Source organism: Rhodotorula paludigena (genome assembly GCF_050403205.1).
Source record: "Rhodotorula paludigena JCM10292 DNA, Rt_paludigena_JCM10292v1_ctg27, whole genome shotgun sequence".
Taxonomy (NCBI): Eukaryota; Fungi; Basidiomycota; class Microbotryomycetes; order Sporidiobolales; family Sporidiobolaceae; genus Rhodotorula; species Rhodotorula paludigena.
Genome location: NW_027481431.1, coordinates 177,987 through 198,150, shown reverse-complemented (window position 1 = coordinate 198,150; position 20,164 = coordinate 177,987). Strand labels below are relative to the sequence as shown.

General features: G+C 63.3%; 8 protein-coding genes across 8 annotated transcripts; 5 read left to right on the top strand and 3 right to left on the bottom strand.

Annotated features, from left to right (window-relative positions):
* Positions 1 to 97: 97 nt before the first annotated feature.
* FUN26 (nucleoside transmembrane transporter FUN26) lies at positions 98 to 2,135 on the top strand (the record flags this gene model as incomplete). Its single annotated transcript, XM_076649749.1, has 7 exons — positions 98 to 457; positions 520 to 693; positions 750 to 847; positions 903 to 1,656; positions 1,725 to 1,791; positions 1,852 to 1,958; positions 2,028 to 2,135. The coding sequence occupies 7 exons, from the start codon at positions 98 to 100 to the stop codon at positions 2,133 to 2,135; spliced, it is 1,668 nt and encodes a 555-aa protein (XP_076504739.1).
* A 236-nt stretch (positions 2,136 to 2,371) lies between these two features.
* JCM10292_007019 (uncharacterized protein) lies at positions 2,372 to 4,245 on the top strand (the record flags this gene model as incomplete). Its single annotated transcript, XM_076649748.1, has 10 exons — positions 2,372 to 2,590; positions 2,645 to 2,786; positions 2,845 to 3,275; positions 3,339 to 3,372; positions 3,427 to 3,513; positions 3,575 to 3,604; positions 3,662 to 3,739; positions 3,798 to 3,837; positions 3,892 to 4,058; positions 4,115 to 4,245. 10 exons carry the CDS (start codon positions 2,372 to 2,374, stop codon positions 4,243 to 4,245), a joined length of 1,359 nt encoding a protein of 452 aa, XP_076504738.1.
* Positions 4,246 to 4,435: 190 nt separating this feature from the next.
* Positions 4,436 to 6,258, bottom strand: JCM10292_007018 (uncharacterized protein; the record flags this gene model as incomplete). The annotated part of the gene is made up of 7 exons (XM_076649747.1): positions 4,436 to 4,603; positions 4,669 to 4,810; positions 4,869 to 5,506; positions 5,562 to 5,710; positions 5,769 to 5,845; positions 5,910 to 6,106; positions 6,169 to 6,258. The coding sequence occupies 7 exons, from the start codon at positions 6,256 to 6,258 to the stop codon at positions 4,436 to 4,438; spliced, it is 1,461 nt and encodes a 486-aa protein (XP_076504737.1).
* A 1,153-nt stretch (positions 6,259 to 7,411) lies between these two features.
* Positions 7,412 to 8,487, bottom strand: JCM10292_007017 (copper acquisition factor BIM1-like domain-containing protein; the record flags this gene model as incomplete). The annotated part of the gene is made up of 6 exons (XM_076649746.1): positions 7,412 to 7,471; positions 7,540 to 7,631; positions 7,695 to 7,790; positions 7,853 to 8,080; positions 8,206 to 8,316; positions 8,388 to 8,487. 6 exons carry the CDS (start codon positions 8,485 to 8,487, stop codon positions 7,412 to 7,414), a joined length of 687 nt encoding a protein of 228 aa, XP_076504736.1.
* Positions 8,488 to 10,353: 1,866 nt separating this feature from the next.
* On the top strand, positions 10,354 to 12,919 carry JCM10292_007016 (uncharacterized protein; the record flags this gene model as incomplete). Its single annotated transcript, XM_076649745.1, has 7 exons — positions 10,354 to 10,697; positions 10,758 to 10,861; positions 10,948 to 11,204; positions 11,311 to 11,662; positions 11,772 to 11,817; positions 11,875 to 12,232; positions 12,287 to 12,919. The coding sequence occupies 7 exons, from the start codon at positions 10,354 to 10,356 to the stop codon at positions 12,917 to 12,919; spliced, it is 2,094 nt and encodes a 697-aa protein (XP_076504735.1).
* Positions 12,920 to 13,294: 375 nt separating this feature from the next.
* On the top strand, positions 13,295 to 14,637 carry JCM10292_007015 (uncharacterized protein; the record flags this gene model as incomplete). The annotated part of the gene is made up of 3 exons (XM_076649744.1): positions 13,295 to 13,404; positions 13,676 to 14,068; positions 14,130 to 14,637. The coding sequence occupies 3 exons, from the start codon at positions 13,295 to 13,297 to the stop codon at positions 14,635 to 14,637; spliced, it is 1,011 nt and encodes a 336-aa protein (XP_076504734.1).
* Positions 14,638 to 15,086: 449 nt separating this feature from the next.
* On the bottom strand, positions 15,087 to 16,242 carry JCM10292_007014 (uncharacterized protein; the record flags this gene model as incomplete). Its single annotated transcript, XM_076649743.1, has 3 exons — positions 15,087 to 15,845; positions 15,903 to 15,972; positions 16,031 to 16,242. 3 exons carry the CDS (start codon positions 16,240 to 16,242, stop codon positions 15,087 to 15,089), a joined length of 1,041 nt encoding a protein of 346 aa, XP_076504733.1.
* Positions 16,243 to 17,174: 932 nt separating this feature from the next.
* On the top strand, positions 17,175 to 20,100 carry JCM10292_007013 (glycoside hydrolase family 18 protein; the record flags this gene model as incomplete). The annotated part of the gene is made up of 7 exons (XM_076649742.1): positions 17,175 to 18,117; positions 18,178 to 18,438; positions 18,496 to 18,736; positions 18,794 to 19,023; positions 19,084 to 19,778; positions 19,842 to 19,952; positions 20,026 to 20,100. The coding sequence occupies 7 exons, from the start codon at positions 17,175 to 17,177 to the stop codon at positions 20,098 to 20,100; spliced, it is 2,556 nt and encodes an 851-aa protein (XP_076504732.1).
* Positions 20,101 to 20,164: the final 64 nt, after the last annotated feature.

Genomic DNA, 20,164 nt, shown 5'->3' with positions numbered 1-20,164 from the left:
TGAGCTCCTGCCGCTCCCCACCTCTCCCACATCGTCAGAGCGCAGCGCACCCACACCACCGAGCCCGTCGCGCGTCTTCCCTAACGCACGGCCTACCATGCTCGGCACCTCGGCGCCCCTCGCGCGAGCAGTCGACAAGGCGCGCACGTCGGCCGAGCACGCCTCGTCCGACCTGCGTTCCGAGCTGCACGCCGCGCACGAGCTGTACGCCGACGCGACGCGCACCCCCGAGCAGGCAGCCGAGGAGGGCGAGGCCGTGCCCGAGCGGTTGAGCCCCGAAGATGCCGAGGAGATTGTCGAGGACGAGTATAGGCCGTTGATGGACGACGAGGGCGATGCAGGCGAGAGCGGGCGGAGAGGGAGCGGGGCGAAAAGAGGACGGGCGAAGAGGGGCCATGCAGACGGAGAGGTCAAGGTGCGGAGGCTGGAGGTATGGCTTGCCCAGGGCATCTTCTTCGTGCGTGCACCCTCCTCGCCTACCCTCCCTTCGCACATTGCTGATCCGTGCACATCCTGCAGATCCTCGGAGCCTGCATCTTGCTCTCGTGGAATACGACTATCGTCGCGGGTTCGTACTTCAAGGCTCGCCTCGAAGGATCTGTCTTCGAGACGAGCTTCTCGTCCTTCAACGCCCTCACCTTTACGACCGCCAACCTCGTCTTCCTGGCACATGCGAATGCTACGCAAGGCACAGTGCGTGTGCTTAGCTCGCAAATGCGAAAGTGCCGTTCTGACCTGGCTTTGAACAGGCAAACCTCTCGAGGCGGATCAGCTACAGCATCGTCGTGCTTGCCGTCAACCTGACCTTGTTTATCATCTCAACCAAGATTGAGCAGATCCCTGCTGGGTGAGTTTGCGACAGTCTGAATACAAAACGTTTGCTGACTCCCATCTTCGCTCAGCCTTTTCTTCGCCTTCCTCATCATCTCGGCCGTCATCCTTGCCGGGTCAGCGTCATACCTGCAGAACGCCGTTGTGGCCCTTTCCGCAAGCTTCGGGCCGCAGTTCTTGAATCAAATCTTGTCAGGCCAGGGCGCCATCGGATTCGCCGTTGCGCTCATCCAGTTCCTGGCGGCTTACGGCGCCGTTAAGAGCGAAAAGGCGACCCCGTCGACTGGCTTCCGCATACAGCGCGACGTGACCGCTGCACTCGACAACGCATTGCTGCAGACGCGCGCCGCTGTCCCGCCCGCGCCGGTCCGTCAATCGGCCTTCACCTTCTTCCTCACTGTCGGCGTATTTGCCGCCGTCTCGTTCTGCTCCTACCTCGTCCTCATCTACCTCCCGCTGTACCGCCTCGTCGTGCGCGCCTCGTTCGAAGGGTCGGCCTCGCGCGATGGCAAGGACTCGTCGTCCTCGCGCGGCCCCTCGATGCGCGCAGTCGAGCGCAAGGTTCGCCATCTCGGCGTTGCCATGTTCCTCGTCTTTGGTGTCACGCTCGCGGTTTTCCCCTCGATCACGTCGACCATCGTCAGCGTCAAGACGGACCTTCCCGACGCGCGCGTGCTGCAGCGCCCCGAGCTCTTTGTCCCGCTCGGCTTCGCGGTATTTGCCGCAGGCGACTGGCTTGGGCGAGTGCTGCCGCAGATCGAGCGACTCGCTTTCACGAACTGGAAGTGGCTCATGGCGGGCAGTGTCGCGCGCATCGTCTTTGTGGTGCGTTGCTGCGACGGCCCAATCCAACTTGTCCTGCTCGCATCGCAATACTGAGCCGGCTTCCACAGCCCCTCTTTCTGGCTTGTAATCAGACGGCCGGTGGCGAAGGGCGTGCGATCATCAGGTCTGACCTCGGTACGCCAAACTTCTTTTTCGCAGAGCGGGAGCACAAACCTGACCGTGCGCTTCCTACAGCCTTCTTCTTCATCATGCTCGTCTTCGCTGTGTCGAACGGGTACCTGAGCACGCTCATCATGCTTGCAAGCGTGGTAGAGCCATCGCTCGAGGCGGACGAAGTAGAGGTGGGCCTTCTTATTCACCTCTCACGCATCGCCTGCCCCGGACACCGCGCTGATATGCATGCCTTACAGGTCGCGGCCACCTGTCTTGCCTTCTACCTCACGTCAGGTCTCGCAGCCGGCTCTTTCCTCTCATTCGCCGTGCGCGGCGCGATTTGCCAGTGCAACCCCTTCACCTGACCGTCCCTGCTCGTTCGCCTGCATCACACGGCACACTAGACTCTGCAACGCCGGTATCACTAGACATGCGGGCCTGCTGACGACCTGCAGCCAAGTCGTCTCGTAGGTCTTGACCGCCCGTCCGCGGATTCTCCGGGCCAGCTTCTGTCTCCTGTTCGCTGGCTTCTGTCCGCTGCTGCCTGCTCCCTCGCTTGATCGTGGTTGACGCCCATGCTTCGCTCGCTCAGCGAGCCTGTATGTCACCGGACGATGACAGCTGGACGTCCAGCGATAGCAGCAGCGCGGCTTCCTCCTCGAGCGAATCGAGCGAGGAAGGCGGGCACGACGAGAAGCGCCGGGGACGAGGAGACTCGACGGCTTCGTCCGACGCGAGCGGGGGCTCGACGGATAGTGACAGCAGCAGCGACGACAGCGTCGATGACGACGGTAGCAGTGACGACGACGAGATCGAGGAGGTGCGCTGCCTTCCGCCCAGTTGCTGAGATTGCGCTGATTCGCATTCTCTGCAGGACACTCCGCTGTCGAACACCCCGTGGTATTGTCTGTTTGGTGTGGTCGCGCTTGCGGCCGTCATCACTCTCGTCATTGTCCTTTTCCGGGATAACGAGAAGTCTAGCGGATCGTCGACGGACGAGCCAGGTGGAGGACAAGGTGATTTTCGACCTTGCGCAACGACCTGAATACTCGCTTGACTGCATTGCCACTGCAGGGCCTACGACGAAAGCGGGAGGGACGAGCGCGTCGGCTACGACCGCGAAGTCGACGACAACGAGCGCGAATGGCCCTGCCGGGCAAGCAACTGGCACTGTCGACAATGCTTTCCTCGACTCACTCGCCTCGTCGTATTCGATGACACCGGCAGCGACAGCCTCGCTCGCCATGCCCACTGCAGCGATCGAATCCGCGAACGAGGCGAGCCAGTACATCGAGGACAGCTGGACACCCTCTCGCGGCGGTGGCGGCGACTTTGTTGCTTTCGTTGCAGATCCTTTCGAGGAAGGAGGCGACGGTGGATCGACAGTCCTCGAAGTCAAGTACAAGCAGGGCCACTACACGGGTGCCGAGAACTCCGGGGGAGTGGCCAACCTGCAGATGCCCGTATTCAGCGCCGGCAAGCAGCGAGCCATCATCAACTACGAGGTGTGTCCGGCTTTGCACCTCGCCCTAATTTCGATTTGCCGAGGTTGACCAATCCACGTCCAGGTTGCCTTCAGCGAAGGCTTCGACTTCGTCCAAGGTTCCTTGCATGCTTCTCCTGACTCTGCAGCGCGATGCTGACGCGAACTTTTAGGCGGCAAGCTGCCAGGCGCATACGGGGGAGATCCAGCCGCTGGCTGCACCGGTGGAAAGCACAGCACGCAATGCTTTTCCCTGCGGAGTGCGGTTCACCGCTTGCACCTCGCCGCGTGCACATGTTCTGATCAAGCTCTCTTCTACAGCGATGTGGCGCGAGAATGGCGGGGGAGAGGGTGATCCGCTCAGAGCGACTGCCTCCAGACTGAGGTTTGACTCGTTTCCCTTTGCAGTCTACGGCTACATCCCGCTTTACGATGGCGAATGCGAGGACACGGCCAGCAAGCTCTACTGCCACGAAAAGTACGGCGGTACGTGACTCACAGCCTGGGCGGTCGCTCAGCGTCGACACTCACGCTTCAGTTGCAGTGAGCATCCAGCGAGACAGCTTCCAATTTGTCGCAGGATCGTACGTCGAGTCGCTGTCCGCCTCTTTTGCCCTACTGACTGGCAACCGGAACAGGTGGAACACCGTCACACAGATCATCGGTCTCAACTCGGACCCGTCGACGAATGGTGTTGCAAACGGGCAGCTCACAGTCTACGCCGGGCAAACGCTCGCCTTCGAGCTCAAGAATCTCGTCTTCCGCGTCGACTCAAGCGTGACCCTGTCCAACTTCATCTTTGCCAGTGCGTTTTACGCTGTGTCTTCTGTTGCCTTCAGCAATTGACCAGTCCACTCTCAGCCTTCTTTGGCGGGTCGAGCGCCTCGTATGCTGCGACGGCCGATTGCTCGACGTACTACCGCAACATGCGCTTTTGGGAGGGGGACGACCCGAGCGACGCGGATGGACAGCAAGTCACGGTTCTGTCCTGAGCGTGCAGTCGCCAGCGGGCCCTGTAGCACACACTGTATCGTTGATGGCATGTTGTCCTTCCGCTCATCGGTGCAGCGAGCGCGGAGCGCACAAACCACTGAATACCCAAGATGCACGACCCACGATCTACAGATTATATACTACCTTTGTAAGCAAACAGAGGGCATCCATATACAATTGTACGAGCCTCTAGCAATCGCTGGTGGGGGTCCCACCGTCGAGGTAGCCGCTATCCCGGCGGGTGTACGCCGGTAGCTGAAAGCTTGCTTCGGCCGACGTACACGACGGGCTCTTCGCCTCGCGCCCGACACCGAGGAAGCGCGCTTCGTGCGAAGGAGGGTCGAGGGCGCCAGCTCTCTGCGAGTTGCAGCAAGGCGAGGTCAGCTCGTGCCACAGAACGAGCAACGGCGGACGAGGCGCACCTGCAGGAGAACGCCGTCGCGGTCCATGCACTCCTTGAGCGTCATGTTGCACGCACAGCGCGACGGTAGGGGCGCAATGACCGTCTTCGCGGGTGCATCAGCGCAGTAGGCCGGAAGGTAAAGCGAGTCGACGAGGCAGCAGCTGCGGAACGGGCGGCTGGTCAGCTCAGACGGGAGCGCCAAGGCACGAGGAAACGCACCAGCTTGTGATCGTGACGGGCTTGCCGATGGTGAGGACCATGTCCTCGTCGTCACCCTCCTTGCGGTACCTGACCTCGACATTCATCTTGTGGCTCACGCGGATGCGCGTTCCTTCGCTACCCTCGAGCGTCGTCGGCCGCACGTTGTCGTCATCCGGTACACGGCAGATGCGCGAGTGGTGGAACTCCTGACCGGGTTGAAGGTGTGCGAGCGGGGTCGGGTCGGGGACGGGGACGTCCGGTTTGGGCTTGCAGCATGTCGAGACGGGGCGGTAGGACGGGGTGGCGGCATCACCGGGAGGAGCCGCGTCTCCGGCGCGCGGAAGATTCGGGTTCTCCGGCGAGCGAGAGAGGACAGCATCGTCGATGGGCTGCCCGGGGTTGACGGTGCAGGTTGCCGGGTTGTGGATGGGAACGACTAGAGACGGACTCGCCCGTTGGTCGACCTTGGTCAACTTCAGGGTTTTTGGCTTCGGCTTGGCGATTTGGCCGTTGCGATAGTGCACTTCGAACGTCTGCGTGATGGTGCCGGTGACCGAGATGAGGGTGATGGGTTGCGGCGGACCGAGGAGCGATAGGCGGACGTTGCAGAGCGCAGAGACAGTGAGGTGTGGTGAAGAGATACCGATGCCGACAGGCTGCAGGTCGAGGCGGTCAGCACGCAGCACTAGTCGCGTGAGTCAATCAACGCACCCCTAGATCCTCAGAGAAGTGCTGCACCGATAGATCGGTCGGGTAGGGGATCTCTCCGGGCGGTGAAGGGTTCGTCGAGATCCAGACAGCGACGGGCGTCGAAGTCATCGACCCGCTCAGCTTGTTGTCGAAGTCCACAAAGGCTTTGACTGCGATACAATCACCGTGAGCGCGTCGCCGCGGGCGCTGTCGAGCCCCTTGACTCACCATAGTACCGCGTCCGACCATAGACGGACCGTTGCGAGGCAGGCGTAGATGAGGGGACGATGAAGGCGAAGTTGAAGCTGAGCACGTCGGCACGAGGGGCTTAGGTTCCAGCCGCATGCAGGTCACGATCGAGAAACGCACTGGTGGTTTCCTGCATCGAAGGCCTCGCCCTCGAGATCTTGCTCAAGCTCCTTGCGGAGGACCGTGGTCGTCTCGTACTGCCAGCCGTCGCCGCCGCAAGCATCGCACAGGCCTTCAAAGATGACCTTGATCTTGCGAATTGCCTTCTTAGTGGGAAGCGAGACGAGGACAGTGCCGCGCAGAACGGGATCTTGCGCCTGGCGAGTCACAGGGAGATCAGCGAGTGACTCGTCGAAGTCATCACATGCGGCCGACTAACGGGGAAGCCCGTAGCGACGGGGTGCACAAAGAGCTGATCCTCGCTGAGAGAGACCTTGACAGTCGGCGACGAGAAGAATGACGAGAGCATCGGAATCAGCAGAGTGGGGCCGTCGGAGGCGTGGGAGCTGGCGAGGTGAAGAGCCGCTGCGTGAAGAACGGCTGGAGGCTCGATGCGCTGAACGGCGTTGCCAGGAAGGGGGACCGAGTCAAGTGGGGCCCGACCAAGGGGCGAGAGCGAGCTGACGAAGCGCTGACTGATGCAGTCGGGTCGAAGTGGGGCGAGCGAGAGAGAGCAGCGAGCGCTCCTGCGGTCGACTGGCAGGTCAGGACAACGCGCCGTGCCACGCAGACCTTCACGGTGTCAACGACAGCACAGTCAAGAGCATGGAAAGTTCAGGAAAGGCGGGGGCAGCGGGCAGGCGTGGCCCGGGACGAGGGCGGGATGTCAACCCGCGAGTCAACGCCGCCGGCAGTGGTACGCGTTGTCAGCAACGCGCGTCAGCGATGACTACGAAAGGGCGGCCGCTCTCGTGCGTGCCAGAACGCAGAAGCCCAGCAAGTTCACACGCAGGGCTACTGAGACCGTCGAGACTCGGCCGTCGCCCTTGTTAGGCGATGGCAGCGAGCGGGCGTACGGAGCCGAAGCGACGGGCGGAACCAGAATGTTCTCGCATCGCGCGAACAAGTGGGACACGTCCCGTCCCGATCGCGCATCCCGGGCCAAAGTATGGGACACTCCATTGCTGCAAGCGACGGCCGCCGGCCCGCCTGGGCTCGGAGGCAACGGCACGACCATGCGGCATGCAGCACGGCAGCTGCGGTCCGCCCGGCCTGCAGGCCGATGCACGCTGTACTGCAAGGCGAGATTCATCGATGTTTACTGGCGTCCGGTATGTGCGGTGTTTGCGGAAGGACGAGGTCGTCGAGTTGAGGACGAAACAGGCAAAAGAGTCCGTGGATTTGAGCGGGCGGCCGGTGCCGAGTGTACGGCGCAGTGTGAGCTTGCAAGGCTCTGCAACTCGCATCTTGCTCTGCTTTGCCTGCATGTGGCACGGAGACGAGGAGCGAGGACCGCACGGTCCGAAGCCCAGGATACTCGGAAAGACTGAGGAAACGCTATGCGAACGGGAACAATGCTTGAAGACTGGGAGCTACTGTAAGAGGAGGATGCTCTGGCGCGCAAATTAGATAATTTGACGCTCTTGCATGATGGCAGAGGAAGGGAAGGGAGACGTCGCCGCTTAGTGCGCGAGGGCAAAGGCGACGGCGGTGAGGGCGGCACCTGCCCAGCCAGCAACGGCCTGCACGGCAAGGCTAATTGCGTCAGGTTGTGAGCACCAGCAGTGTAGCTGGTATGGGCGGGACGCACGGTCTTGCCAGCACCGCTGGTGGGCTCAGAAGCGGCGGCCTCCTGCGTCTCCGACGGGAGGAGCGTTGAGTTGGTCTGGCGCGTCGTGCGCGCTATGCGTACGCCACTGGGCATCAGTCATGCTTGTTGGGTGCAATCAGAAGGAAACAACGCACTCGAGCGGGTCACGTTCTGGCACGTAAAATCGGCCGGGGCGGTAAAGTCTGCCGCATTGACAAGCTGAAGATCGGCGCACTGGTAGATTGAGACGTCTGCGGCGCAATCACGTCAGCCCCTGCTTCCCCTGCTGCCCGAAAACTGAGGGTGGGCGCACTCGACGGGCCGCCGTAGCCGACAATGGAGAGGGTGACGGCGTCGCCTGCGGCGTAGCCGAGCGACGCGAAGTCGGGCGCATCAAAGCACTGCTCGCCGGAGAAGGTGTGGTCCTGCATCGGGAGGACCTGCTCAAACGCGCTGAGCTCGCCTGACTCGGACGCACGCGCGGCCGAGATGGTCAGGTTGTAGACGTCGCGAGTCAGCGCCACCGAGAGGTCACCGCCGGCTGCAGGTACGTGAGCGTGCAGGATATCAAAGGCAAAGAGGCCACGGCAAGGCAAAGGAGAGGAAAGGAGTTTGAGAAGGTCAGCCTTCGGCGACCTTTACGGCACAACGCAGTCAAGGACGCACTGAGCGGGAACGTGGTCGAGTTGTCGGCACCGGCGTACGAGATGGTGTTGCACGGGCCGGTGTTTGAGCCGCCCTCGATCCAGCCGCGCGAGCCGGGAAACGACCACGACACTGGGTGACGGAATCCAGGCTGGTGAGCAGTCTTATCGGTATTGCCATGCTGCTTCAAGATCTTCACGCACCGACGCCGGGCCACGTGGGCGGATTGCGGCTCTGGCGAGCGACAAGGGGCGAGGCAGAGACGGCCGCCGCGAGAAGAGGGAGAGCGAGAGCGTTGACCATGGCTGAGACGGGTAGAGAGAAGGCGGTGAGGGCGCCAGATCTTCGGGAAGAAGGAATAGAGACTCGCAGGAAAGAAAGGAGAAGGAGAGCGAGCGTCCGCCGGCAAAGGAAAAGAGGCCCTCAGACGAGCGGAGGATCTCGCGCGCCCATCTAATCGCTGATCTTGGCGCGCCCTTCATCCCCCTCGTTCTTCTGGCTCGGAAGCTCTGTCCCGCTGTGCGGCAAGCTTGACGCCGGTGTCTTGGCTCGGGGTTAGCGCCCAGCCTTCGGGCTTGGTCGGCCCGAGTGATCGAGGAAAAGCGCTCGCAACAATGCTCGGTTCCGCGCAGACGTCGCAGCAGCGGAGCGTGAGCTGTCTCGTCGAGCAAACACTGTCTCGTCGATGTTGGAGAGAGGCTGAGGGGTGCTCAATGCAGTCAGTACGGCGCGATGCAGCTGCGTGGACGACCGAGAGAAAGCGGCGTGCGACGTGCCACAGAGCCGGGGTGAAATTGCCCGCACGACGAGCTCCCGCTGGACCAGGACCGCCGCTTGAGCGACGGCCACCCCCGCCATCAGATAGCTTGGCCGTCTTTGCTTTGATCAATGATCGCACATTCAGCTCGCGTCAAATCAGCTTCCGACTCTGCATCTCCGTTTCCTCCCGGGCCCACTGCCTCGGGACTTGCTCGCGTAGCTTGTCACAGCGCAGTCAAGCCGGGACCACCTGCGCAGGCGGCGAATCTGCTCGCGTCTTGGCGAACTGGTAACGAGCGATCGGGTCCTGTTTTGTCACCCAAGAGACGGCGCAGGGCCCAAAGCTTGCCCAGACAGTGAAGCAATCTGTAGGCGGGAGCTGCACACTGCTGGCGGCGGTCAACCCGCGCGACGTTCACAGCCGGCGGCAAGGAGGGCAAAGCCTCAACGAAAGAATGCGCCTGGTGGCGGTCAGCGCATCGCAGACCCGGTTGAAGCTCAGGCAACACACGTGAACCATGTGGGTGCGAGAACCCCCAAGGCAAAGAGTGGAGAATTGCTGCAGGAACAGCAAGCTCATGTCTGCACGAAGAGCTCATGCAGCAGCATCGGTGTCCGTACTGGATGAGGAAGAGCCGAATGGAACGAGCGATGAGCTCTGCACCCGCGCCAAGGCACAGCAACATCAGGAGGTGCTGCTACTCGACGTCCGGAATCTTCTCCCAAGACTCGCGGCGGCCGGCGAAGCACATGGGCTCGCCTGCTGCGCAGTTGCAAGCACAGGCATAACATGACGTCTCGCTGGCGACAGTGCAGTGTGCCAGCGTGCGAAAGCACCGAATGCTGGATCAGTGACGCGGTGCGCGAAGGAACGAGTGAGCGAGAGCAGGAGCGGGCGCTCGTCCGGGGCGACAACACCGCTAGACGCCGATGCAGTGTGAGGGCAGCAATCCCGAGGCGGTTGCAGGAACGCGAGCGATCTTGCACAGTCCGTCCACGCCTGCTAAAGGAAGAGCGCGGATGGACCGAGTCGGAGACTCGACAGTCGAGTGGAGCGATGGCGGCACGCGGAACTGCATGAGCAGTTTCACAGCAACGAGAAGCAGATTTCGAGCTCTGCGCAGTCTCACACACACGCGCACTAGCCAGCGAACGCAGGGGTCATCGCCAGAGACTGTTGCAGCCGAACGTTGGGCTCCGTCGCGCCTGCCTGTATCAAGCTTGCGACTCGAGAAGCGCAGAGGCCGATCTGAAGCTCTTGATACGCTGCACCGGGCTTGCTGCCGCGCTTTCCGCTTGCGCCTGCGTGCTGCCGCCGTTCGTCCGCCCCACCGCAACTCGGCGCCCGCTTCTCCTGCCTCCCACGCCTCGAGCGGCCTCGTTGCAAGTGCGGAGACACGCACAGGTACGATGGCGACGCCTCGCACCCCGCGCTCGCCCCGCCCGCGCGAGTCGACGGCTTCGACGGGCGCCTCCTCCCCACATGCCTCGTCGCCGCATACGTACCAGAGCTTCGACGACCTCGTAGCAAGCGCCAGCTCGCCCACGACTCCGACTAGAGCTCACTTTCGCTCCCGAACGAGCAGCGGAGGAGGCGCGGCGGTCGCGTTGCACGATCCCGACGCCGTCGCACTGCCCGTCGAGCACGAGGACCAAGACGAGGTAAAGCCCAAGGACTCGCTGTCGACGCTCGACCTCGTCAAGCTCACCCTTGGTATTGCCGGCGCGCAACTTGCTTGGACGGTCGAGATGGCGTGCGTCCCGGGACTGCTTCCGTGCTGAACGTTGAGCTGACTTGCTGTCTCAACTCGCAGGTACGGCACGCCCTACTTGCTCGGTCTCGGACTGACGAAGCAGGGCACGAGCTTGGTCTGGATGGCCGGCCCGCTCAGCGGCTTGATCGTCCAGCCCGTTGTCGGTACGTCTGCGTTCGACCCCGACACGTCTTCTACCGCCAGCGAGTCTCGCCTCGCCAAGACAAGCAGCTGACACCTTGAATCGCAGGCGCACTTTCCGACGCCTCTCCCTCACGCTACCGCCGCCGCCGCTACGTCGTCCTTTCGACCGCGTTCATCCTCGTCTCGACTCTCGTTGTCGCGTATGCGCGCGAGATCTCCTCGCTCCTCGTCAGCATTTTCACCGGCGTCGGCGACTGGGATCCGGCGCGCGAGGACCGTGAGCGGACCGGCGCAATCATCCTCGGAGTGGCTGGGTTCTACGTGCTCGACTTTAGCTTGAACGGCTTGCAGGCGAGCCTACGGGTGCGCTCACACATTCACTCTGTTGGGGCTGCGTCGGAATTTTGCGTTGCCGTCAGGCCTCGCAAAGCTGCCCTTGTTTGCCCAATTGACGCCTTGCTTGTCGCAGGCTCTCGCGCTCGACCTCTCGCCTGTCGAGCTTCAGTCCACCTCGAACGCCTGGCTCGGTCGCCAAACGCACGTCGCCAATGTCGTTGGGTATCTCGTCGGCATTCTCGACCTCGGACACTCGCCGCTCCTGCGCTGGCTCGGCGGCGGCCAATTCCGCAAGCTCGCCGTCATCAGCTGCGCCGTCATGGTCATCACCGTCGGCGTCACGTGTGCGACGCAGCACGAGCAGGAGCGGCCCGAGCTGCAGGCTCAAGAGAGCGCGGGCGTCTGGACGAAGGTCAAGGGCGTCGTGCGGGACGTCGTCGTCAACGTCAAACAGCTTCCACGGCCGGTCCGTCGGGTGTGCTTCGGTACGTGAAGCTGCTTCCCGTCTTTCAGCCAGATTGTGGAACGATGGCTTGCTCGCCTTGACCGCACGCATTTGTCCGTGACAGTCGCTGAACCAGTCTCGATCTGCAGTCCAGTTCTTCGCGTGGACCGCCTGGTTCCCGTTCCTCTTCTACAGGTGCGTCATGTGGTCCCGTGTTTCATGCGGGTCAGGGGCTGACTTTGGAGTATGCAGCTCAACCTACGTCGCCGAAGCCTACTACCGCTCGCTGCCGCGAGGAACTCCTCGTCCTCCGGCCGATGAAGCGACTCGAGCCGGCTCGTTCGCCCTCCTCATCTACGCCATTGTCTCGCTTGCTGCCGGCGCCATCATCCCCTTCCTCACCGAGATCGGCTACTCGTTCCCGTCACTGCCGTCGCGCGTCGGGCCTGCAGGCCGGTTCGGGCTCAGCCTGATCACCCCGCGCAACGCCTGGACCATCGGCCTCGCTTGGTATAGCTTCTGCATCCTCGCCACCTTCTGGACCAAGAGCGTTGTCGGAGCGACCCTGATCGTCGCTTTCGTCGGCGTTCCTTGGGCAATCACCTGCTGGGTGCGTGTTCTCGCTGTCCGCCGCTGCGGGAACTCGGCTGACTCGCGCTCGCAGGTTCCCTATGCCCTCGTGATGGAGGCAATTCGAGAGGTCGAGACTGCTGCAAACGAGCGAGCTGCTCGCACCGCTTCGCCTGCCTCTTCCGCGCCGGGCTCGCCGTTCGAAACGCCGACCAAATCCTTCGCCTCGCCCGCTCAGCGCAGCATCCGCCGCGCGCCCTTCCGCGTCACGACCCTCCGGCAAGCAAGTTTTACGGTCCCACCCGATCGCGCCTCTTCCTCTTCTCCCTCGCGCGCGGCGTCGACCGCCGCCGCCCAACCCGCCGACGAGCGCACCTCGCTTCTCCCTCGCACGCACCAGCCCAAAGCGCCGCCGGCCATTGGAGGTGGGACCATCCTCGGCCTTCACAACCTCGCCATCGTCCTCCCCCAACTGTTCATCGCGGTCGTCAGCGCCGGCATCTTCCGCCTCACGTCGCGCGCCGCGTCCCGCGCGCTCGGGGACGGCGGCGGCGGCGAGGGCGAGCTTGGCGGGCACGACGACGTCGTGTGGGTGCTGCGGTTCGGCGGGCTGGCGAGCTTTCTTGGCGTGTTTGCGAGTCGGTGGCTCGAGGAGACGACGTCGGAGCGGAGGTACCGCGAATGGGTCCTGTACGGGTGGGAGGAGGGGGATCGCGCATCCGAGTAGCAATGTGTTGTATTCTCAGGGTTCTGCCCGCAGCATGCTGACAGCATGAGCCCTGCACCGGTCGGGCGGGCTATTTGCTTGCTCTTGCGCTTGCCAATCTTCTTCTCGCCGCCAAGGCGCAGCAGCTCGGAGGATGCACTCTCGAACCTGCTCAAGCGCTTGGAGGACACAAGTCGTACTCCCGTGTGGGCCGCGAGCGCTCGGGGAGGAAAACAACGCCCGAGGGCGCAATTTACCTAAGCAAGAACCGATACTAAGTAACGCTGTATGCCCGCTCACGTCCGTGGAAAAGGGGAAGGGAGCTTCCGGGAGGCGTCGTCGCTGAAGAGCAAGCTCGATCCGTCTCGTCCACCTCGCACCCTTCAGAGCGAGAAGATGCACGCCCGTATCGCACGCTCGTCCTGCGCTGCAGCGCGCCTCCTGGCACCGGCGGCTCGCCTGCGCGCCGTCGCTGCGCCCCTCCCTGCTCCGACCTTCGCGGCCGCGTGCGTCTCTTCCCTCTTTCGGCCGTGCTGGAGGACCAGCATAGAGGTCGTACGAGCAGTTTGCAAGAGGTTCTGCTAGCGGATCGGCTGCAGGAGCCGGCTCCGAGCGTTCGGCGAGCTTCATCAACCGCAGGAGGAGGACCTAAGGAGGTCCCGCGCTGGCGATCGGCTGGTCGCTGGGATGGCCGAAGCTGTGGCATGGAGGCCGAAGGACCAGCCCGACCAGGCTTGCGGGCGAAAAGGCGCTGACGTGCTCCCTACTGCCACACAGCCTTCCCTCGACTCGCCTCTTCCGCTCCTCCGCCTTCGTGGCCAATGAGCCCAAGAACGTCACCGACCCGGTAGAGCCGGTTGCAACCCCTGCCCCGGAGCCGACCGAGTCGCCTGCCCCCATCGACAGGGAAAGCGCGACGGAGCTGCCGACAGAGGAGATCCCTGCCGTCTCTTCGTCGCTCGACGCGACTGCCGCCGAGCCCAGCGCCGAGGAGATCCAGCGCCTGACCGAGATTGACCAGGAGCGCATCACGCGTACCGTCTTTGTCGGCAACCTGAGCTGGAACGTCGACCAGGAATGGCTCGAGGATGAGCTGCTCAAGGCACTCGAGGTCGGCGAGGGCGTTACGCAGCTCCGCATCGCGCGTGACAACCAGGGACGCTCCCGCGGGTATGTTCCACGTCCTCCTTTCCTCCAGCGCTTTGCTCACACTCGGATGGGCACGTCGCAGCTTTGCCTTTGTCGAGCTTGCGTCGACCGAGCTCCGCAACACGCTCCTGTCCGCCACTGCGCCCACTATTGACGGCCGACAGATCAACCTCCACGAGGCCAACTCGCCGGTCAGCTCGAGCCTGCCCCGCAAGCCTCGCTCGCGCGTCGCGCGCGACGCACCCGCGCGCTTCTCGCCCGTCCCGACCATCTGGGTCGGCAACGTCTCGTGGGCCGCAGACGAGCTCGCCGTCGAGGAGGCCTTCTCGCAGTTCGGCGAGATCGTGCGCGTCAAGCAGCCCAAAGACTTTGACACCGGTCGTTCGCTCGGCGTCGCCTTCGTCGAGTACGACTCGGTCGACGCTGCGCAGCGCGCCGTCGACGCCGCGCGCGACCAGGGCATCTCGATCGAGCGCAGGCCCGTCCGCGTCGACTTTGCCGTGTCGAGGAAGGGGTCGAAGCCGGGGCCGAGGGAGCGCAGGCCGCCTCGCCAGCGCAGCATGGCGGGCGGGCGCGACTACGACTACTGAGGGAACGTACGATGAGGCTGTATTCTTAGTATCACCATTCGCAACTCGATGAGCTGTACCACCAGACGTCTTAGGCTATCCTCTGCTCTTCTTGCGGCGCATCTTGCTCCCGTCTCGAGTGACTCACAAGGAGGCAGAACGCGGCTTGAAGTCCCAGAAAACGTCTCCAGCTCGTTTTCAATTGCGCTCGTGAATCTATCCAAATGGAGGAGAGAGAGAGCACAGCTCGTCTCGAGAGGGTGTTCCGCCGGGGAAACGAAAATCAGACCGCGCCACAGGCTGCGAGTCTCTTCGCGACTAGCGCGGGATGTAAGAGGAGTAGAGAGAGAGGGAGAGAGAACGACAGGGCGAGGACGTTATGCGAAGGGGAGGGCATGCTGAGATCGTTATTAGAGCAGAAGAGACCGTACGTCCATCGAGGAGACCGAGAGAAAGCCAGCGCGACAGCGTTATGCGCGCTTGGCGATGGTCGACCGCTTGCTCGAGTGGTCGCGGCGGACCTGAACAAAGCCCGAAGGTTCGGCCGGGCCAACCGGAGCCGGCGCGGCGGCGACCGCCTCGACCTCCTCGCTCGAAGCGAGGTCCTTGTGCTGGATCGTGCTCGCCCACGCCTCGTGCGCAGGAAGAGCACGCTTCGAAAGGCGAGCGAGGGAGGGGACAGGCGATTCGACGGCGTCGGCGGCCTTGTCCTCGTCTTTGGGCGAGATGACGGTGAGGTTGATCGTCGAGTTCTTGACGCCCGTCGTGCCGGTCGCAGCGCCCGTGGAAGACGAGGTGTCCACGACGGCAGAGTGCGCGCCGGTCGTAGTCGACGAGTCGGCGTCCGCGTCGAGCGAGGACGAGTCGACAACGATGGAGTGGTGGCCAGTCGACTTGCTGAGGGCACGAGGCGGGAGGATGTTGACGTGCACGGTCGAGTCCTCGATTCCGCCGACGGCCGAGTCGTCCGAGGTCGAGGAAGAGACGTCGACGAGGACCGAGTGGTCGCCCAGGTCGACCTTGCGACGAGCCTTGCGAGCCTTCTTCGAGCCGGTCTGGTTCAGGTTAATGTTGACGGTGGAGTTGTGGATGCCGCCGATGCCGCCGGTTCCGGATGACGAGGCGTCGATGTGGATGTTGTGGTGCTGAGCCGCCGTCGCCTTCTTCGCCGCGCGCTTGATGCTGTGGCGCTCACGAGGACTGCGCTTTGCCTTCTCCGAACCGATGACCTGCAAGCAGTTGCGTCAGCCTCGAATGACGAAGAGAGGAGGATGCAGCAAACGTACGGTGAGGTTGATGGTCGAATTGTTGATACCCGTTGCAGGCTCGGGAGAGCGCTTGACACGGTCAGTTGTGCTGCAGGTTCATGTTGGTGAGCTCCAGAGCAGGCAGAAGAGAGGCAGACAAGACGCACAGGTTGATGTTGATGTCGCTACCTTCGATCGCAGCGGCGAGCTTGGCGGGTAGAGACGAGGTCGGAATGGAGTGAGTGGTGGCGGTGCCGTTGACGACCGACTTGTGTGAGATGTTGATGTCACGAGGTCGAGGCGCAGTCGGGCGGCCCTGGGCGAGGTGGGCGGCCGAGAAGAGGGAGACCAGAAGGAGGACAGAGGGAGGGAGCTGCATGGCTGCTGTGTCTCGAAAGCGCAAGGCGAGAGGTAGCGAGTGACGGTGTCGAGCGGGCGAAGACGAGAGCAGGCAGATGGGAGAGAGAAGAGGAAGAGAAGCAGAGCCCCGAGCGAAGGAGCTTAAGAGTCCAGCACTGCCAAGAGACAGCCATCTGCAGAGGAACAGCAGACTGTCTGCAGCGGTAGGAGAAGGCGAGCATGCACATGAGTCGAGGGAGAAGGCCAGGCGCAAGGCGCAAAGCCCACTGCGCGCGACGAGGGAGATGGCTCGCTCGTCGACAGGGGCCACTCGCTCTCTCACTGCGTCGACTGCGCTTTCGCGTGCTCGTCTGCCCTGTGGCATGCAACCTCGGGTGCCTCTGTGCTTTGCTGCGACCTTCCTCAGTGGGCCAGAAGGCCCTGCGAAGCCTTGACAGGCTGCGAAGGACGATGCCGGCGGCGCAGGCTTCGGGCCGACCCCGCCATCTCGTCGAGGTCGAGATGGCTCGATCACTCAACTGCATTTCACGCCTTTCGGCCACGCTGGGCGCAGAAGGCTGCGACGTCTGCTCTGCGCATCCCTCGCCATCTTGCTTCCCCGTGCTGCTTGGCTGTGCCAGCTTGTGTCCCGCCTTCTTCTCCTCATCTTCTCGTTGCAGGAGCCGGCTCCTCTCTTCCTCCTCCCCCTCACTCCGCCTCACCTCGAGCCTTGTGCTCCCTCCTCCAACTTACTCGCACCGGTTGCGAGCTCTCACACCTCGTCTCTCGGCGACTGTCGACCAGCTGACAAGCACTTCGACTCTCGCCTCTCGACTCACCGTCCCTCTTTACAACAAGCCAGCGCTAGTCGCGGCTCACTGGTCTCGCAGACGACCCTCGACAAGAGCAGCCAGACTGTTCCTACCCCCTCCTCGACACAGCCAGCACAGCCTTCCGCATCAGTAGCACAAGATGCTCTTCACGTCTCCCTTCCGCGCCGCCAGCCGGCCCACCACGCTCCTTCCCTTCGTCCTCCTTGCCGCCCTCGCTCTCTTCGCCCAGACTGTCTCCGCTCTTCCGACCGCTCGCGCACCGTCCCCTTACGAGCCCTTCTTCCGCCGCGCTTCGCCTCAAGTTGGCCCGAATGGCTCTGTCGAGCGCCTCCGTCTTCGTCGCTCCCTCAACGACAACTTCCATGGACGCCGCAACTCGGAGGTCGCCAACCTGAAGCGCGAACTTCCGGGCCCTATCGGCTCGGTCGAGGCGAGCGCCGTTGTCATCGTCAACCCGAAGGCCAAGCGCGCGAATGTGCCTTCCACCCGTACCCTCGAGCGTCGCGCCCTCGGATTGCCCGCCTTCGTCCCCAACCCGAAGACCAAGCGCTCATACGCGCCCGTCGCCAACCCCAAGGCGAAGCGCGACGCCGTCCCGACTCCGTCCGCATCCGCTCAGGTCCTCCGTCGTCGCGCCGCCGGTCTTCCCGCCGTTGCCTCGAACCCGAAGAAGCGCTGGCTCGACCTCAAGAAGCGCGCGGTCGTCGGTGCCTCGATCTCGGTCACTCCGTCGCAGAAGAAGGTCGCCAAGCGCTCTCTCCTTGACCGCGTCAAGCGCTTCCTCGCCGGTGTCCAGCCTATCGTCGCGCCGTCGGATCTTACTCGTCGCGCCGAGTCCGACGCCACGTTCACAAACTCGACGGCGCGCATCGGCACCGTGCGCATCATCCCCAACCCGAAGTCGCCTTCCTTCTCAGGCGGCGCTTCGACTTCCTCGACCGTTCCCTCGGCGACCACCACCACCTCGTCCGCCGCTCCTACCGCCACGCAGGTGACCTGCGCGCTTACGGCGGATTGTTCCAACGCGGGCCCTATCCCCGACTATGCCAACCGCTACTGCAACAGCGGCGTGTGCTCCTGGCGTACGTCCCAAGCTCGTGACTTACTCGGTCGACCTCGCTGATCTCTTTTCGGCCTGACAGGCTGCCGCTCGGGCTTCACGAACACCGGGACCGGCTGCACCCTCACGTCTGCCGCGCCGACCTCTTCGAGTGTCCTTACGACGTCGGCTGCCTCCACGCGCTCCATCACCTCGACGGCGACTACCACGACGACTTCGTCTGCGCCGAGCGCTACCGCGACGAGCCACGGCATGCTCGCCGCTGGCTACTACCCCTACTGGGTCGAGGACACGATGCCGCCCGAGGATGTCGACTGGAGCCTGTACGACATCATCAATTACTGTGAGCTCGCTTGCTTTCTCTACTGCCAAAGTCCGTGCTGAACTCCGCCGTGAACAGCGTTTGCGCTCCCAACGTCCGACTACAGCGTCGATATCCCCGACTGGGTCGTCGGTAACCTGCAGCGCACCGTCCGCCTCGCACACGCTGTCGGCACCAAGGTCGTCATCGCCGTCGGCGGCTGGTCCGACTCGGTCTACTTCTCGGGCGCTGTCTCGACCGCCAGCCGCCGCCAGCGCTTCGTGCAGGCGATCGTCGACATGGTCAACCAGTACGACCTTGATGGTGTCGATATTGACTGGTTCGTAAACTTTCTTGCGGTCTCACGACCAGGAACTGACATTTGCGGCGCTTGCAGGGAGTACCCGGGCACCAACGGCGCAGCTGGCAACGAAGTCTCGAGCAGTGACACGGCCAATCTCCTCCTCATGCTGCAGCTTCTTCGCCAGTCGCTGCCGAACGCCATCCTTTCGACCTGCACGACGCAGCGCGCCTACATTGGTGCGAATGGCAGCCCGGTCGCCGATGTTAGCTCTTTCGCCAACGTCCTCGACCACATCCTCGTCATGAACTACGATGTCTGGGGCGGTACGTGTCCGATTCCGACCAGTCAATTGCGGACTATGCGCTTACGATTGCGCGTCGCAGCCTCGTCCACACCTGGTCCCAACGCTCCGCTTCGCAACGACTGCCCGAACAGTTTGCAGCCGGACGCCAACATGCAGTCGGCGATCAACGCCTGGACCAACGCCGGCATGCCCGCTTCGAAGATCCTCATGGGCGTCCCTGCGTACGGATACGTCTCCTCCTCGTCGGCGACCACGCTCATCCACAAGCGCGACTCGATCCCGTCGACCGGGCTTGCGAACCGCGGTCTTGCAAACCTCCGCCACGAGGAGCGCTACATGTCGGAAGGCCACAAGTGGTACCTGGACGGCATGACCAAGATGAAGGCTCGCCAGCGCGCCCGCCGCGCCGCCAAGCGCCAGGAGCGCAAGCGGCAGACCGAGGCGCTCGCGGCGACGGGCAGCGTCATCATCTGCCCGGGCAACCACTCTGGCAAGCCGTGCCCCGGTGTCACGGGTCAGAACATCTCCGAGATCGACTGGAACCCGCTCGCTGGCTCGGGCGGGGGCAGCGGTCCGACGACGGGTCCCGACGGCGTCTTTGTCCCTGGCACGGGTCCGGGCAAGGTCGGCACGGGCAACGTATCCGGCCTCGCAGGCAACCAGATCCAGTTTGTCGACATGATCAACTACGGCGTCATCGTCAAGTCGTCGACGACTCTCGAGTTTGTCGGGACCAATGGCTACACGCGCGCCTGGGACGACTGCTCTTCCACCGTGCGCCTTCTTTCGCTCGCTTCGCTCCCGAGCTCGCCACTAACATGTCACCAACGCACTCAGCCTTACCTCTACGATACCTCTCGCAAGGTCGTCATCACTTACGACGACCCGGGCTCGCTCGCACTCAAGGGCGAGCTCGCCGTCCAGAATGGCATCGCCGGTATCGGCATGGTGCGTCTCCGCTACTCCTTCATGCTTTGCGCCTCGCTTTTCTGGGTGACTGACGCGACCTTGATCCTCTCAGTGGGATATTTCTGGCGACACCGCCGACTTCCAGCTCACGCGGGCGTGGCGCGCCGGTCTCGGCCTCTCGGCCTGAGCACTCACAGCGGCAGCAGCGTCTCCCTTGACGGGAGTGCTGCAGGGTGCGCGCTCTCGCTAGT